Source organism: Etheostoma cragini, chromosome 2 (assembly GCF_013103735.1).
Source record: "Etheostoma cragini isolate CJK2018 chromosome 2, CSU_Ecrag_1.0, whole genome shotgun sequence".
Lineage (NCBI taxonomy): Eukaryota > Metazoa > Chordata > Actinopteri > Perciformes > Percidae > Etheostoma > Etheostoma cragini.
Window position 1 is genome coordinate 6,647,924 of NC_048408.1, and position 19,915 is coordinate 6,667,838.

General features: G+C 40.3%; 1 protein-coding gene across 4 annotated transcripts in view; it reads left to right on the forward strand.

Annotated features, from left to right (window-relative positions):
- Positions 1–3,897: 3,897 nt before the first annotated feature.
- The window catches only part of si:dkey-237i9.1 (SEC14-like protein 1), a 31,596-nt gene continuing 15,578 nt past the window's right edge, over positions 3,898–19,915 (forward strand). Inside the window, exons 1-3 of one of the 4 annotated variants that reach the window (XM_034891209.1) lie at positions 3,898–4,295; positions 4,687–4,712; positions 5,681–5,770. In XM_034891209.1, the coding sequence (XP_034747100.1) occupies positions 4,707–4,712; positions 5,681–5,770 (96 nt within the window). In that variant the 5' untranslated portion in view covers positions 3,898–4,295; positions 4,687–4,706. The remainder of the gene's footprint in view (positions 4,296–4,686; positions 4,713–5,680; positions 5,771–19,915) is intronic. The other 3 variants (XM_034891182.1, XM_034891191.1, XM_034891199.1) reach the window with 3 other exon arrangements.

Consider the following 19,915-nt stretch of genomic DNA (forward strand, 5'->3'; position numbering starts at 1 on the left):
ATCTTCATCACTACCATGGGATAACTTAACAGTAGTTTAATCAGACTGTGAGTGTTTTCCAAAGCCCAAGATGACGTCATCAAATGTTGTTTTTTGTCCAAAACTCAAAGATATTCAGTTTACTCTCACAGAGGAGTGAAGAAAAAAGAAAATTTTCACATTTAAGGACCTGAAATCAGGGAATTTTTACTCTAAAAACGGACTTAAACCGAGGGACCGGCCATCAAAATAGTTGCGAAATAATTTAAAAGTTGACACTGAGTCAATTAATCGATTGTAACTCTACATGTTTTGCTAAAACATCAGCTTATGGAAGTATGTCTGTTACCTTTTGTGCCTCCTGAATGGCAAATTGAATGTAACTGCAGCCAATGCCCAGCAGAGGGCATTGCATATCCGTGGTAAATGGGTAAATCTTAAGTAATACAGTGTTGTTTCTTTTTCCATACAAACATGCAGTATTTTTTTGTTGCCCGCTCTAACTTGGTCGATCCGGTGTGGCATATCACCATTTGTCCCAGATGCTACTATTCACTAAAAACATATTCCTTTGATCCAAAATCGGCATAGCTACTTAACAAAATTGGAATCTGCATATATTTTATGTTCCAATAATGATTTTTGTAAAGGAATATCCATCTGTACTACTGGTTATACTTTTAAAAAACCTTCTCCATGGGCCATGAACTTTTTCAAACACACAAGCGCACTGAGGACAAGACTTCCAGAAAAACGTTCACACATGCTTCACTTGATCATACATAAAGATTATTTATCTGTTTGTTTGCCTTTATTGGAATGTTGAGAGGGCAGGTAATGAGGGGAAGGGCAAAACAAGGAAGGTGAATATGAAAGTGGGAGTAACTTCCTGTAAAGTTTTTGCTTTCTAATGGACAAATTCATTCTTGCTGAACCACTGAACACCACACCACAGGATGACTTTTTACAATGACCTTAATTCAAGCCAGTACAACCAGAGCTGTGATATTTACTGGCACATCCTGTTTCATTGTAAGGGTATGAATGGTGTGTTACTTTATTATACTGGATTCTCAATGGATTACATCCTCCACAAACACATTATCCTGCCAAACATGATCTAACCATACTATAACATTTTAATGTGACATGTAACTGCTGTTGTTCTTTAGTGTTTGGTGTGGTGACAGACCTTGGTGCCACCACAACTGTCCTGCCATTTGAAACCCGATCGAATTAATGCTATCGTCCACCTACACCTCTTACAAAATGAGGATGTGAGAACTAAACAGAATATGATGGGCCACAAAAGTCCAGACATACCTGGGAAACCCATGGCAAAACACATGTGTACATGCAAATCAATACTTCCTAAACTATTTGAGGAATGTCAAACCGGAATGTGGGTGAGGCATTTCAAGCAGTTGAGGAAAAATGTTGCCTGCCGGGGACAGGGGGCTCTTTAATGGATGAGCACTTAGCTGAGTTTGTATTTTTTCTCTTCATTTCACTTGATTTATTTTATGGGATACTTGCAGCGCAACGTTTTTTTTTATAATTGACTCCTCTTTAAACTTTTACAAAGGCAAAGGTCTGGCTCACTGTCTCCATTTACACAAGGTATTTAAGGGTTTGGCGTCTTGGCAAGGCCACACCCTTTTAATGGTACTGATCAGAAGTGTCCAAATTCTTTCATATGAAAGGCTAAAATGTATCTGGATGGAAATAAATGTTGATGAATATATAATATGAACCGAAATTCTTGCATTTCGTTGTAGATAAAACGTACTTTCTTGTTTTAATGTGAGTGTATACCAGCACTGGGCATTACGTAGCCGTAAAACTCTTTTTAGCTGTACAAAATAGTTTGCACTTTTTGTGGTCATTACGGTTAGGGATTTAATGCACTTTAAAAATAAGAGGAGACTGAGCCTCGGCATGTCAAATGCCTGAGAGCATGGGCTGAACTTGGCTCACAGGCTCCAGATTGGGCGGCCTCGGTATCGATGAAACCAAAGACTATCCCAGGAAACACAAACCACCATCTGCTATTCTGACCATCTAAAAGAAAGAGGGCACTGTGGTGTCACCTATTGCTTTTCATGATCTTTTCTGTGAGGAATCAAACTTGACACCAATTTTACACATTTTCACATCACTTTGCTAATACTTTAACAGAAATCTTAAGTTAGAAATTGCAAGTGTGGGGTTTGTAAGGGCATTTATAGGGCAGGGAGGATCTCCCAAAAGATGCCATTGGTTGCATTAAGGGAAATGTAAGAGTTGTTGTAAGTGTTTTTTAAAGCTTGTCCCATACTAGGAGACGCATTCATGATATCTTGGCTCTGATGATTTTATTTGGACCATTCTTATTTAAAAACTTTACGACAGTGCAATTCATAAGAGTAAGAGTCTCTTCAACATGCAGTCTGATTTAATATCCCCCACCTTCAGTCCATGCTCAAACCATGGGCTACATGTAGCTGCGACTTTTTTACATTTTCCTTCACAACTCACAGACTTGAAATATACTAGTCATGATTTGACTCATGACTCATTCAACTATTTTTTCTTGTATTTTATTCCTATTATTGTTTTATATATAGCATTTATGTATATAATATCCTAGTATTTCAGTTAAATTCCGTATGACTGATTTTGCTGCTGTAACACTTATTTCCCATTTTATTGTGATCAATACCTATCTATCTATCTACTATCTATCTATCTATCTATCTATCTTTCTATCTATCTATCTATCTATCTATCTATCTATCTATCTATCTATCTATCTATCTATCTATCTAAGACTATAATATTACATATGATGCAAGAAGTCAGAGTCTTATCATTTCCCATTGTCTTCCCTATCCTTTTTCGTGAAATGTCTCAACATAATGCAACATAATTCCCCTGATGACATTAAAGATGTGGATATGCATGCATCTGTGACCTGTAATCTGTGATCAGACACACAACACTGCACCGGAAACATATAATAATCTGGTGTCCGCTGTAGCATGTATCTGTATATATGTATTTATACACTGTATATATGTATTTAGTTATACACTGTATATATGTATTTAGTTATACACTGTACATACACACACATTTATATATATGCATATATATATATATATATATATATGTAAGTGTGGACACATGTAAGGAACTTGACTTCAGCTTTTTGTTGGTCTCATGGTACATACACAAAAAAGACACATGGCTAAAAACAAGGACAACAAAGTCAAATAAGGTAGACATAAACTTTTTAATACTATTTACAGATATAAGTTTTTATATGAAAAAAAGTAGGCTATACATTTACCCATACATGTTCATACACCTAGCCTACATACGCAAATGTAAACAGACAACTCGATGGAGTTTGTAAGACAATAGGGCAATGCTAAAGTGCAAATTGGGCTTGAATAAATAAAGAATTATTATTAAGAATTATTACAAGTTGCTTATATAAGCTATATCTGCGGTAGGTGGACATGCCGGTCACCGTGTAGTTTACGTTTGACACATTTTACATTTAGATGTTTAAATTATGAACTTATCACTATAAAATATATAATTTAAAGCTATTAGTGTACGTATTTTTGTTTTATGATGTTTCTTTTACATTTCTTATGTTTTCTTTTTAAAATGTTTATGCATGCACCATCCACCATGGAACATTTCTTGTGAGGTTACTTACTTGGCAATAAATGTTTTTTCAGAACTAAGGAGTCCGAAAGATGCTTGGTGTTACAGGGTTACTGAGCAGGGATTGATCCTGACCCTATGCACTGTTGTCATAGTGACGGCATGAAAGACTGTCCTCTGGTGTTAGCTAGTCCTTCACTTGAACGGATGTGGGCAAGCAGTGGATTTTCATGAAAGCAGCCTCGAGAGGTGGAAAAAAACGGGGAGGAGCGACGGCATCACATGCATTACAGACAGAGGAGGAGAGGTGGACAGTAAGTGAGAGGGATACTGTCCTTCTGTGCCGACAGTTATATATTTAGGCGTGATTCAACCCGGGGTTGTTTAGGATATTTAGCTAGTGTATGGGTCTTACTATGCCGGTCAGTGTCGGGCTGTGAGGAGGACTTGTCCCCCCGTTTAGCGACTTACTCCGGCTAACGTTATATGGAAAGCTAGCACAATAAAGCTAACTATCGTTAGCTTCTGGCTTCACTTCACCACCCGGACCCGGCGAAGTGAAGAGCTGAGGACGGGACTCGCAAGAGTTTGCTCGGATAGCCCTTTCAGAAGATAAAACGACTAGCCGGACCATATTTCTGTAGTTTTTTGAATCCCCGGTAAGCACCAGTTAAAACATTTAATATGAAGTTGACAGCATATCGTATAAATTAGCTTGAGCTATTGGGGTAACATTAAGGTTAGTCAGTTAAGCCAGCAGCACTGTGTTGTGTAATGTTAAGCTAACGTTAACAAGTCTGCGTGGCAAAATGTTGATATCTATCCACTATTAATTAAGGAGGTGAAAATAACACTACCTGCTAATATTTTTTTTTAGCTTGAATACAATGAAGGTACATATGGATATTTAAAACATTTTTTTTGTTTTCCTGGCGTGTTCGGTTTAAAACTGTTACAGTTATAGCCAATTCCTATTTGACAGTGTGTCACTTAAAATCTTTTAATTAACACATACTTAAGTTATTTTCTTTTTTTGACGTGTCTTTTAAGTTGCTGACAGATCCTGAAGCATGACGGTAACTATATATTGCAGTAGCAACGGTTAGACATAGAGCAATACTGTGGTTTGTAATCTGTTTGCCCTAGCCCGATTATTATCAGTCTGCCTGTCCTGATCCTATCCCTCTGTTAAGTAGTGCTGGGACTTTAGCTCACACCCCTACTTGCAGTCATGTTCCCATCACTGCATTGCAGGAGTTACAGACGTGTATCAGCATGCTGAACAAACACAGCTTGAAGTTCAAGTCACACTTTGCACCTCTTTGAAATTGCCTGGAGTTAGCAGCACATTCTTTTTAAGTTGTAACTGATACATATGTGCATCTGTCTTTTAACTATTAAAGCTCAAGTGTGAGAGAGAAAGAGAGATTCATTGTGTTCCCTCCCCGTGTCATCCTGTCCTCGAGCCTCTGCTTCAGCATGTGGAATGCGCTGTGTACATTATAAAGATTTTTTATTATCAGGTAGAGTGTTTTTGAAGTGTGTAGCTGTGACCTGAGCTTCTGCAGAGACAGTAGATGGACTTAGCTTAGTTATTTTCCCAGTAGTTTGCAGGGAAAAGCCATTGCAGTGTTACAGTCTCTGTTTGATAAATGAGCGGGACATGCTGCATCCATTGATCACTGAAATCCTCGGTCACGGCTCAGGAGAGTTCCCCTCTGCAGCCCATCACTACATGATTTTCTAGTTCTTAGGGCTGCTTTCCATCTCTCTCTCTCTCACACACAAACCGATACAGACACAGACACAAAAGCACGCAAGCACCTGGCACCATTCAAGCAGTGAGCAAAAACACACCTTTAGCTAATTACACGCCGAGTCTCCTGTTGAAGGGCCAGATGCGGTTATACTTCAGTAATTTCGACTCTCGGTCAGCACACAGTTAATGTGATGACCTTACGTTTTAGGTTTTTTTCTTTCACAAATGCCTTTGATCAAAGCGTGTTCTGAATTTTCTGATTGATTTATTCTTATTTCCGTTCAGGTTGCGTGTGTTACTGCAATCCCCACCATGGTGCAGAAGTACCAGTCACCCGTGCGGGTGTACAAGCATCCCTTTGAGCTGGTGATGGCGGTAAGTGTCTGTCTCTACCTGTATTCACAGTCAACACTCTGTCCACATGAATATCGCATGCCATAGATGCAGAGTTATGTAATTCTGGCGTGTGGGCGCTTAAGAGGTCATTATCAGAATGTTGGGATTGAATCCTTGCATGGCATTGGCTCACAGATTCAAAATGCGGTTGCTGAAGGCAAACTGCAGTGCACACTAGGACTGTACAGTTTGAAAAAATGTCTAATTGCCATTATTTATTTTTTCATTTATTTTAATTTTTTTTAATTATTTGGGGGCATTTTAATTTTTTTTTTTTTTTTTAGGACAGCTGAAGAGATGAAAGGGGAGAGAGAGGGGTATAACATGCAGCAAAGTGCCGCAGGTCGGAGTCGACCATGCAGCCGCTGCTTCAAAGAGTAACTCTCTATTTATGGGGGCCCTAATTGCGATGATATTGACTGATATTCAAGTTGCGATATGATTCGTGCATGATGTGAGGATCTGTACCAAACAAAGATTTGTAGGCCAGGATATTTCTGCTGCACCTGAATACTTGACATTTCACCTTTTTACTTTTAACTTTTAATTATTGCACTAGTCCATATTGTGATTTCCATACAATCCATTAATTCATTCATTTTTCAGCTCTAGTGCACACATATTACTTTGTGTCCACATCCCCATTCTGATATCAACAACTGGTTTGAGTTAGGTGTTGGCTATCTGCAGTGTCAATGTTGTGTTAGTGATGTGCATGACGTGCAGTAACACCGCTGTGAGAGTGGCTTCTGATAAGCAGTGACAACATAAGCTTATAGAAATGTTCCTAGTCGAAATATTAAACCCATTAGAGCTAAAATATATGATTAAATAAAGAGACTTGGAGCTTTTTGAGTTGCTTGCAAGTGTGACCACACTAACAGCAGATAACCTACTTAAACAGGCCAGTGATTAACTAGCTAAAATGATAACTGTGTAACTAAAGGCGTTATCCCCGTGCGGCACACACCACACACATTTTCTTTATGTCACATGAGCTACATAAACCACGTACTCCATCGTGCTTCCTGCCGTCTCGAGGTTTAAGACATGTTGGTTGTTCGCAGAGGTGTGGAACAATTGTGCTGTAAATCTGTGTCGCATTTAAATATGCAACACAGCTGTGCTCTTATGTCAAGCGGTGGCTCCAGCTCAGATTCGGTTTAAAAAATTCAGTGCCTTGCAAGACTTTTAGCGTCTGCCTTGCTGCTGAGTTGTTGTTCACTTTCTAGCACGAGTTCCCATGTTTAGTGCAAAAAGACTGTAGATTTCTTGTCCCTTTCCTCCCTTGTTGCTCTTTTTTAAGTGGCCTTCTCAGCAGCATTACTAGTGCCATCTATGCTTTCCATCGCTAACGTTTGGAATATGACTGGCTAAATGCTCCGACAAATGGAAAACACTAACTTACCAGTTGTCCAGGAAAACACTGGAACAGAAGACAACAAGAGAATAGATTTTCTTACTAGATTACTTTTTCCGACAGGACAGCTGAAAAATGAAAGGGGAGAGAGAGGGGGGAATGACAAGCAGCAAAGGGCCGCAGGTCGGAGTCGAACCTGGGCCTCCTGTGTTGAGGATAAACCTCTATGTACAGGCGCCCGCTCTACCAACTGAGCCCTACATATTTTTACACCATATCTCTGTATTGTTGTATTTAAGTGAGCTCTAGTTTCTTTTTAAATACCGTGTAAAAGAAAGGATGATAAGCTATAGTGCACTACCCCATGAACTATAATCTCACAGTGGATGTATTCTCAGCAATATTTAGAGCTCAGCTGCTGTTTGTTAGTGATGTGGTGTTAGTGCATGCCTGCAATGTCCTGGCCCGATTACACAACTGGCGGATGGTCTTTTTGATAATGTACCCGAGTCAAACTTACGTTTTAAAAGCATATTTAGGACGGAAGTGTCACTTTTAAGACCTACCGTATTCTTGTTTTTTGACTCGACACAACATGAAACTTTGCTCGAAGGATCACCAGGGACGCTACACATGAACTCAGCATTGAGAACATTGTTTGTGTTCACAGAGTTTACTGAAAAGAAAAGTTTTGAGCGACTCACTGTAGCTGTTGTTCTTCCGGTCGCCGTCTATTGAGCCAGTCGAAAATAGTCAAGGCAGGAGAATAAAGATGGAAAAATTAGTTTCATATGAAGGCACAGATAATATGTTGTTTTGACGTTAGTGAAAAACAATATTGGCCTTGTAGTTTAAAAAGGAGCCTCGTATAAGAATGAGATTTTCTCCCATGGAGTCCGTTATTCGTATTCGGAGATCGTAAACATAACATAACGTGAGTTGCTCAAAACTTTTCTTTTTAGTAAACTCTGCGAACACAAACAATGTTCCCAATGCTGAGTTCATGTGTAGAGCCGCTAGTGATATTTTAAGCAAAGTTTCATGTTGTGTTTAGCCTTAGTGTTTTTTAAAAATAGCTGATTTTAGGCTAGCGTAAAAGTCCCCCTAGCTCTCCCATTCAAAAAGCCATTTGACCAAAAAACGAGAATACAGTAAATCTGAAAAGTGATACTTCCGTCCTAAATATACTTTGAAATAATAGTTTGATTACATTCACAAAAACACCCTAGGGGGTTTTTGTACATCGGATACGCTTACATTTGCAAAAAAATTGGAGTAGCCCTAGGTGTTTTTAGACTAGGACAGCAACAGATAAGGTGGATTTTGAAAGTGCAATACAAAAGTTTTGTTTGTTTTGTATGATATAATTGTCAGAATCTAAAGGAACATTTTGACTTAACTGGCTAAAACAACAGTTCAGTCATTTTGAGAGCAAGTATGGTGCATTTGGGTTATTTCCCTTTTTTGTGACTTTTCTCTGCAGTGGCTATTTTTGCAGACACTTCAAAGCAGTCTTAATGGTGCGTCACAACACTTGCTCTTTTTTTAATTAAAAAAACCCAGTGAAATCTCCCCTCTGTCACTTCCCCTATAGCCAGGTCTGTCGCCATTGCAGCATGGTAGAATAATTACATAAAAACGTCCCGCATTTGTGAAAAACCATCAGGGAGCCCTGATACAGTGTAGTGTTTACCTACTTTGTTAACAAGAATCAGCTTATTTATGTCAAGAACACATCTTTCACTTTTTAATGTGTATAATGTGTACATGTTGTGCAGGCAGGCCAGCATTATGTTGAGTAGTTCCAAAATAATATGGACATTATTATAGTGGGGAATAGCTTATTTGACATTTTTGCTTTGAGAAATGTTGTGTTCTCTCTCGACTTGAATCTGTTGTTTCTATACTGTCAGTTTTTTTGAAATACCCATTTATTTACTCTTCTAAGGGTGCAAACCAAAGCTCTACATTCCTCTGTTAAATGCATTCCTTTAGTTTAGATGAAATCCAGCATCTGCCATCTTGGCCTTGGAGAGCCCCTTGGCTCACTGACAGGTGCTATAGAAGTAAGTGACCAACCTTTGGCTAACACCGCTGAGTATACTGTTGCATAAAGGTGCTGACACACCAAGCAGAGGGCCAAACACCAGTAAGGCCGACTCTGGTTTTGCGTCATGTCTCCTTGTGTCTCCTCACTCCTCCTCGTGTCTCCTCTCGTCGCCTTGTGTCTCCTCATGTTTTCTCGTGTCGCCTCATGTCTCCTCTTGTCGCCCCATGTCCTCTTGTGTCACCTCACGGCTGCTCGTGTCGCCTAACGTGTCCTGATGTCCCCTGTGTCTTTGCCAAAAAGTAGCACTTGAACACACCGCAGTCAATGGCCAACTAGCATGTGCGTTCTGCGTGACAGGAAATAACTCCATGCCAGCAGGCAGCGGTAATCTAGTCCTCATTCAAAAAAGGGAACGGGATATGTAAACCGTTGCTATGATACGTACAGCAAAAACAGTGTTTGCCCGAATCAGCCAGTGGCGGCACAGAGCCTACGTCCCTCTGCTTCAATCATCGGACGGCAGGATGATTAACCAGACTGCCCGCCTCCCGGGCTCTCATCTGTTCTCTCTGTGAAAAAGTCTCTCCGCAGCAAGAAGGCTGGTTAGCTTGTTTGCTAATTCCACTCAGCATGGTTTCATGCTACATCGTTACAGAAAATGAGAGAAATAAAGGTTCTATGGTCTTTAAATCAAGTAGTATGGTATATTACAATATTTTTGAATTCATTTTGTAATATTTAGACATGTAGATCCCTTAAAAGACATGTTAATGGTGAAATACACACCTAATGTTGCACTCTTATGGACATAATTTGCCTTCTTGACTTCAGTCGATGCTTGCTTTCCTTACTTTCGTTTTTCTTCCTGTGTACTTATTCACATAAGCTTAATACCCAATCGGGAAAGATCCTTTCACTGGCGTCTCCGACACTGAATTCTACACGTTGAGTTGGCCAAACAGAAGCAGACGATTTTCGACACACCGCAACAGCTAGGGTGAATGGTGCTCACCATCTCCTTAAGTCATGCCCAGATCTCAGATGCCCTTCAGCTTTTTTTGTTCTCTAGTGTTTACTCTATCTTGCTTGGAACACGGCATTCTCAGTTTTTCCAGTGCTGACAACTTTTTGGCAGAGTTGACACTTGCTTTAGTAATTTGTGTTTTGAACTGCAACATTTATGACGTACTTTCTCTTAGTCCATTTGACTAAGCATTGCCTTTAATGGTTAAGTACATTTTTTTTAGTATGCACCCCTGTTTAGCACACATAATAAAGCCAAAAGGTAAACCGATACTCTCCATTAGCACCCTTGCATCATCGGGTGGTGTTGCTTTACTTGGTTTGATTTTTGCTTGTGTTTAAGGGCTGTACAAATAGACTTGACATGACTAGGCACTTGACATGGCACTTAATTAAAGATTCTGCTGTAACGTTTCACTGAGTGATTTATTGCAAAAACGCCTGATGTTGAGGATCGCATGTCACTTAAGAGGCCAGCTCCTGAAAGTACTGACTAGATTAGAATAGCGCCTGAGTGAAACGCACACCACAGCACTTTCAGTATACCCTAGTAGGACACTTTGAACTTCCTTTGTAGAGAAAATTAACTCAGGCTCAGATGTTATTCAACAACAGTCTCATCCTTCTAACAGCTGACTGTGTTTGTTTGAGCTGCCGAAAGGCACCCAAACCCGTCTGGGTTACCATTGACCTTGATAGCCTTTATACTCCTACAGAGTTGGTCTGTTTTTGTGTTGTTGAGTGGGTTGTCGTATCACTTAAGTAAGGAGGTACAGCAGCAGATCAACACACACTCTCAGCCACACAGTGGTCCCTTGGGTGGGCTGCTGTATCTCAATAACAGGAAATGTAGTCAATGCTGTTGCCACTATTATCGCAGCAGTCCAGTCTCCGAGCCTCTAGTCTGTCCTCGTGGGAGTCACATAGGAATGTCAAAAGCACAACACAATACCCCTCTCGCTGTTGTTTCAGGCCGGAGGGGACCGTTGCCTCTGGAACACATCCACAGATGAGAAATGACTTCAGTAGCCACAAGATGAAGAAACAACTGTCTGACCCTAGAATAGTAACTTCTAACTCAATACCTAAAAGACAGTAACTCTATCTTAAGTCCCTCAACTTCCTGACAAGCATGCTGCAGCGAGGTTATTACATGAGTCAAAGCCTATCACAGCTTTACCTGCTCCATGGAAACGTATGGGCCTGTGGCTAATCCACAAAGGGCTTTGGGTCTGCCCCTGTTCTAGTAGAGTTTCTACACAGGAAAGAACAGGATGTGCCTATGTAATACCTTCTGAACACCATAAATGGCAGGGGACGTTTCAGTCTTTGTGACTAACTTCTCTTTATCAGTGAGATTACTAAATACTAAACTAAACTACTAAATACTAAACGTTTTCATGTCGTCTTAAAAACGCAATCACGTGTCATTGGTTGGCAAAACCTTGTAATGTTGAAAAAGCTCTAAAGCAGGAATAGTAACTACAGAACTCAAAACCAAAGGAATTGAGATACAGAGTGGGAATACATAAATGGCACAGTAAAATCAACAAAAGTGAAGAGAATGGAAAGGGAAAGGCAGAGTGACACAGACTGTTAGGCCCTCATTAGGCCGACCTCTGCCTGGCATACAATGACCTCTGGGCAACAACTGGGCAACTTCAGATTCTCTGAATGTCAATGTTTCCGTTTCTGTGGGCCCCCCTCACGCTGTTTATTTCCAAGGTGAAAGCAAATAGTGAATGGGTGCGCTGGACACGCCTCCTCCTCAGACCGACTGAACCCTGTTGTTTGTTCTAGAACAAGTTGTTACCAACGGCTCATTAATGAGGCCCTCAGAGCATTACTGAACATGATTGTTTCCTATAATCCAGGATCGCATGAACTGCTCTGTCACAGTGTACAAGTTGCTTGCATTTCCAACAACTCAACAGCGTTGTCCAAAATCTATGGAAAAGATATAGATGCAATCATTTCCAAAAATCCCGTTTTTTATTTTTACAAAATATTCTACTTCAATCCCTATTTGGTACCTTTTTTACAGTTTACAAAAAACAGTTTGCTCTTGCCACACTCAAAGGAAGGCACACACCTGTATAAATGGGGCAGTCTAGCAGCAACAGCACAATAAATTACATTTATGTAACCATACGACGTAAAATCAATTTGGGACCTAACACTATTATAGTAAATTACTTAAGACATTACAAAAAATATGATCATTTAATCTCTCAGGATTTTGTTTGAGGATTTTTATTTTTATGCTGACGTCGTAAACGGATGAGACATTCAAAGCTTCTTTTGAAAATCTCATCAGAAGCTTTGATTGTAAAACCTAATTTCTCTACAGCCCTAAAGTACTGTTACTGTGTTAAACAGCATCATCAGCTTTGTGTCAGTTTATGAAAAACAGTAGTAGAAGTTTTGTTCCTGTTCCTTTTATTAAGCTTGCGCTCAAAAACTGATACATGACAGGAAATGTTTAAAAGACAATCTGAGCCTACCAACATGCAAAACAGAAATTTGAGGGTTATTCAAGGAAGCACAAGCGTCCAGTAAGTAGATGCATGTTGTTTTAAGACAACAGAGCCAATGTACAGGGTTGGATTTTTTGAGTAGAGATAATTTTCACTGATGCACGTAAATCCTTATGTGCTAAGTTTGTCTTCTTTTGCACCATGAAATACTTTAAGCTCCCTGTGCCTCCTATAACTTTCTTGATGTGGGTCATCCCGTGGACATTTTATCAAGCATCTGATGCCACCACATTGTTTTGTGCCTGGCTTACTGCAGAGCCGGGGTTTCTAAACTCGGCTCATCCTGCTGTCCTCCTTCTCTCTGTCTAGCCTGGCTAAGTGCAGTGCGGCCCTGCCAGGGTGACTTCCTGTTTCACCATGTCCTGACCCACTTGCGACCAGGACTGGTTAAGTCTTTTGCAATCCAAATTCTATTGTTTTAATCCATCTGTGAGCTGCTGGTCTCTTGTCAAGAGGCGTGCACCTAAACAAGCAAAGATTCCCCATTATGTCAGCCTTGCCTGAACGGAGAAATGGGGTTGATTTAATCAAACAATCTTCTTTTTGCCATGGAAACATCCATTGAAAAAAAGAGCACAGAGAAATAGAATGAATCTTGGTTACGCTTCATTCATACTTGGTATTCAGACGTAGCTCCTCAAGGGAGATTTAATATTGGGTAATATCTTAGTATTCCTGCTCCAGTGAATTAGTTGCTGATTTACCTTTTTATGTATGTTTTTTTCCATTAGCTTTTCCCAGCATTGCACCTGTCTGTTCTGATTCAGAGAGTTTCCGTCCAGTCTTTGTGAATGAATCTGCCAGAACTTTGCCCGCAATGTGTAATTCACTTAGTCGGCTAGATGCTCTTTGCCAAAAACAATGAAGAGTTATGGCCTGCTTCGGGGAGAGCAGCTTATCGTCCAGCGTGCTGCTTCCAACAGCATTAATAAATGACTGTACCCCACCACGTGACTCTCCAAGCCTATGAGAAAAATTCTGCCGCTGATTTCATTCACTGATCACCAGGACACTCATTCACCCTCTTTTCCTGCTGCAAGGTCGAGATGCTGCCCCAGCAGCTCCCCTCCCCCAGTCTGCTTTGCTCTGCTAGACACTGATGAATGTGTTCGCTCATACTCTTACACAATGACCCTGTAGCGTATTTTACACTGCAAGCGTGCTACAGTGTGGCAATGGATAGTGACTCAGATCTATGCGGCAGCTGTGTGACGTTAATCGGAGTGTGTACAGTATACTCTGACAGTCTTTGCATGTACGTGTATGCTTGCTGCCATGTTTTTTCTGATAATGTGGGGACCTGAAATGTCAGGGCTGATTTCTTCTCGTTTTCAACTTGCATTTGTAAAATGTTTAGCAAGGCTAGGTTTGCCTTTCTTTGAGTGCAAAACAAAATGTTTATCCAAAAAGAGTGTTTTCCCCCAAATGGAAGGTAACCCTAACTTTTGTGACACAGGACTACTTTGCAGTCTGCAGGCAGATCTTTTGATACGGCTGTGATCCCATACAAACAACCCCCACATGCAGCTTCATTATCCTTTCCAATTATATACTTGTTTTTTTCCCCTTCAGTTTTGTTTACATCTCGCATTAATCTTTAAAGTGATCAGAAATCTCCAGTAATCCTGTCCCTCCTCTTCCCTCAGTTGTCTCCATGTTCAACAGCAGCATTTCCAGAAATCATTAAATAAAAAGGTTCAAAACAGTTGACAAAAAAAATATGATGTTATAATAATGATAGCAGTGGTGGGCGTTATGACTAAAAGATCATATCTGGGGGGGAAAAGGCAGGATAGCAACCCACGCAGTTATTACAATTCTTTTATATCTTGGTTTTCTCCAAATTACTCAACTATACAACCAAACTAATTTCTTTATTTAAAAAAAGTATAGCCCTAACGGTTACAACACCCCACAACAAATTCCGTTCTCCAATTTGTATTATTAAATACTACTCAACATTCCAAACATTAACAAAGCAACAAACTAATAGTTACAGGCCTATAGCTAATGGAGCAGTATCTACCGGACCGAATAGCATCGCGGATTTCGGTGCCTCCTTTCTGATGAGTGGTTTGAGCTCTGTATCAGCACTGATCTCCCACAGCAGCCCGGCCTGGGTGGCGACCAGCGCAGAGCGGCAGCTAATGGCAAAGCTGGAACAGGTCCGCAACTGTCTGCACACTCTTTGATAGAGTTATGCCTCAGTAACTGCACTTTGCCACTGTCAGTGTCATTTTCCCACTTCCCATCAATTTCTATGGGAGGAGCTTTGCAATGCATTCTGGTTGCGTCGCGGGGACGCAGCGCGGTGTCCGGTTGCCCGCTCTTATTTGCTTACAGTTCAATCCAGGCTACTCTATGCAAATGAGGAGCAAGTTGCTCAGCTTGCCGCGTCCCGAAAGCTGCCGAAATGTTTTTAAAAGATAGATTCAGCAACTGCTTAGCTTATTTCTCGCATGAAATGTTTTCAGGAACACATTTTGATGAACTGTTTTCGTAAAATAAGAGATTGTATTTCAAACGAGCTGCCATGTTAGTCTTTTTTGAAATCCGCAAACAGACAGTCCCACATGATGTGTTTGTCCAATCAGGTGCAGCCATCATGGTGGTAGGAGGGTGTAGCCTTTTTCGCTTGTTGGTAGTCAGTGAAGAGTAACTAATAACAGTTACGCAGTGCTGGGTTGCAGGGCAAACCCTTCCATGAATACACACCTTTATGGACACGTACTGTAAGCCTTACTCCAGGAAAAAAGAAGTATATAGTTCAGAATTTCCTATTCTTACTGTAAGGACTTTTTTGATACCTGACAGATGGCCACCATACTGCTTTCTATTCCCTGGTGCACACGTATATCCAGTCATGCATGTCTAACTTGGCACTCCAATTTAGCATATTCTAGTTCCAGGCAGTTCTGCCATTACAATGCACACTGCAGTATGATCACTTGTAGGAGAGAAGTGGGTGGTATGGCATCCAGAGACTAAATGCTCCATTGTTGCATTGGTTCAATGAGGGAGCTTGTTCTCTAACCTACCCCACATTCAGTGTACACCTAAGCTCAAATGCATTAGGAGCTGATGGGGGTGGATAAACTTTTCATCCTGCCTTGAGATAGTTGTAGGATTACCCTTGATTTACCATGACAAACCTTTTCCAGCACACTGAGCTACATCGCTTTCTCTTTAGATGCGTCAACTGCTCAAACCTTAAATTTGTTTAAATACAGTAAATACTACATTAAGCACTCTGCAAATTAAATAGTATTTGTTACTAAACTATATCCACACTGGAGGTTCACTACAGGAGCATTCCTGTAGCGTTGCAGTGTAAATCTGTTTAACTGGTTGGCCCAGCCATGGTGGCTTTTGATACATTACAGGATATTTACCCTGAGGTGGTTTCACCAACTTACGCTGTGATTTGGTTACAAAAACGTTGGAAGTTTTTAGGAGATTTCAGCAAGAAGTGCATTTTTTCAATTTCATTTCAACATTTTTGTTTTCACATCTTCTGAATTCCCTAGGTCTTTTGTTTGTAGTTGAGTCTCATAGGGAAAAAAGAAGAAGAAGGGATTCAACGCATGCTCTGAACAAGTGTACAAGTAAAAGAAAAAACTGCAATGGTTTTGGACCGGAATCGGATTACCCATACATTTCTGTAGTAATCAAGTTAATGGAATGCCAGAGAAGGAAATAATATTTTTTGTTTATTCCTCTCTTTTTTTTCTTTCTTGTTTTCACTATCACAAAAGGATGAGCCCTTTTCCTTCTTGTTCATTGCTTGTACCCCGTTATCCAGTATAGCCTGTCTCAATTGTAACTTGCTAATTCTCATGTATAAAGATATGTTAAGGAAAAACATTTTCAGCCCGTTAGAAACCCAGAAGAAGCTGCCTGCTCAGTAACTTTCCTCCTCATTCCCCCTCCTTGTCAATGACCTAGTTTGGAATTTATAGCTTCGCACTCTAAAACGAAAACCAGGAGGAATTTTCCTTTCCATATGCTGCTCTTTATACCTCATTCTCAATAACCTATTCATCTCAAGTTATGTAAACAGATGCCAGCAAGGCCTTTGGCTTTTTTGCTGGCCATTATTTTCAGAAGCGGGTTGCGTGTCTGCGACAACCTGTTTCATGAATAGACGTTATATTATCTGACATTTGGCACGGCTGGCTCGCTAATCTGCAATCCTTATAGTCTCTGAAATGTTCTTGTGATCCAGATTGTCCAACAGACAGCATCCACACATCCTCTTTGTGAGCCACATTGAACATGACAGTCAGTCGGATTAGAATTTTTGCCATGTACATGGTGGACAATGCCCCAAAAAACCTGGGGTAGTGTGCAGGGTACAGTTCTCTTTATCAATGCTGTTTGAATCTCAACCCCTGTACTGACGTTTCCAAGGCCCAGGGTTGCCTGAGGTGGTGGATGGGAGATCGTACTAATAAATGCCATTAAATGGCACACCCCTGCCAGCAGCACCCACTCAAAGCCAGGTTTGTTTGTATCTGACATCAGAGGTGGTGTGTATTTGTTATTCAAATTGCATTTTGTGTTTTTGAAACATGTGTGTTTCAAATTGCATGTGTGATTTGGGGAAAGCCTGTGGCAGCTTTCCAGATAATGTGGCGTGTTGTGGGTTGTCTGACAGCAGGTCTCATGTCTCAGTGTGACTGCATGAATGTAGAACTGAAAGATGCTAAAATGTTACTGGGTTATTTTTGCTGACACACCGGTATGCTTGTATCTCTTTTGTGAAATGTTCTGGTTTATAACTAAGACCAGATGTGAAAGCCATCCTGACTCAGTGGTTTGTCCCTATACGAACAGAAGGCATAGTTTGTTCTGTATTCAAACCATTAAAAAGATTGAACCTATGATAAAACCTGAAGTGTTTCTTATACAACTCTGTAGTTAGTCACTCTTCTTCTTGGGAATTCCCTCTGAATACTTGGAAACGTCACCAGATCGCCTGCTGCGTCTCAGCTTTTCTGTGCTTTGTTTGGCGGTGTGTTTTGACATCATCGCCGAGTTGTCCTACGTATCTTAATCTTAAAATGTTCCCATTTTCTTAGAACCAGAAAAGTAGGGATGGTAATGATTAACCATTTAACTGACAATAAGGATTTAAACCATAAATAAAAAGAATTTTGAGGGATTATAACATCTGTTCAACAGTTTTCAAACAATATCATTAAAATGAGAAAGTAATTCAAACAAAGGGTTTGAATTTTAAAAGAAAAATATGCAATAAAAACGTATTTCCTATCTGCTAGCAGCGTTTAAGCTTTTTTTTTTTTTTTTTTGTGGAGAGCTACGCAACACATGGCACTATGTTGATGAGGACTGGCGGGTCAAACGGGCCGTCCTACACACCGAGTATGCCAGGCAGACACACAGCTGACAACCTCGCAGGTTCACAACAATGCACGTAACATTGTGGCTTCACCAAAAATAGCCAGCCTCTGGGCGGCTGTTTCCTCTATTACACAGCCATTTTGATAATCTCCAGAGATGTGACACTGCTACCGAAGAAGTCGGAAGTATTCTTCAGTCAGCGTTGGTCCCAGGAAGCCTACAGGCCAAGGATGTTCATCTTACCCATGGCCGATTGGCCCTCATGCAGATTGCCCCCTATAAGCAAATGGCATAACTCTATGATTCAACAAACCCAAAAAGTGGAACTAGAGTATTTTTTTAACCTTCTGTGGTCTGGCAGCAAAAAGAGAATGGTCTTGTTATACAATAACTGACTAGCTCTGTGTGTTTTGGACACTTTGTTTTTGGTGTGTAACTGAAGTTCATGTGAAGGCTGTTTTAAAACGTATTCATTTCCTCTCTAACTTTCGGCTTCCTCTACTTCTTATGAACAGCTGTAAATTGGTAGACACATTGCATCAGAGCTGTTGTTATTATGTTACAACAGCTTTGCCTTTGGGGCAGGGTGTTTCTTACTTTATGTCCAATCCAGTACATCGTTTTTGTGGTACTGTATTGCAATACATCGCACCACCTCTCTTGTCTAAACACAAACATGTTATCTGTCATGCCACCAAAATGTGCACTGTCAGAATGCTTACAGTAAATGCTGTTATGAGTACATGTCATTGTTGTCCATCTTCCACTTCTTTTTTTGCCGTAAATGTCACTTCCTTTATCTTGTATGCCTCTATTTACTGTCATATACTGTGTTGTTAGAAGGGCTATTAATGTTTCAAACCAATAAGCAAGATTGTTTAATGACGAGATGAAGTACAGTGATTTTAAGGCGGCAACTAATGATTATTTTCACTATCAAATTTCAATTAATTGGTTGGTCTTTTAAACATCAGAAATTAATGAATGTAGCCCGTTGCTGTTTCCCAGAGCCCAAAGATCGACCGCCCCAATCCCAAAGAAAAAAAGCAGCATATCCACATACAGTGTTTGTGACGCAGGAACCAGAGAATGTTAGGCTTTTTTAACTTTATTTATGTATTTATTTAACTTTTTTTGCTAAAGGCCACATTGTGAATTGCTGCAAAGGGATCACATCAAATTTTGATTAAAAGTAACCGGGTATGTCATGGGGACTTCTTTTTCCTGCATTTGTTTGGACCGTGCTTGCAGCTATATTTTAGTTTTTTTTTTATGCCATAAGTTCAAGCCAGACAATGGCAGGGCTGCTTGCCAGTACTCTTGTTTTCTTGCCCTGTAGTACGTTAGGCACGTATACATGCACCATGTAGCCCTTTGTAGTCCTAAAATTTATTATGTTTCCCTGTGGAACTCCTAGATTTCCTGAATCTCCCTTCCTGAGCAAAATAGATCTTGTTTTCCATACCCATGCCCTTATTCCCATAGTCTGTTGTCCAAAGGGAAACTTGTTTTCTGTATATGCAGGAAGGAATTAAATGACCATGTATTGTTTTTATATTTTCTCTCATGCGCCCCTGGAAAGCACATAAAATCTCCAGCCAAATTCCAGGGACCATTACTCATGGCTTGGCCAATAGAGTGTTCAAACCATGGATGTATTAAGAGAACATGTCCTATCCCCATGGAGACTGGAGGGCGGCCTTTCTTTCACATGCCCGGTTGTTTTAGCTAGCTTTGAGACTTGGATAGGTTTTGCTCGGTTAGATATATATATATATATATATATATAT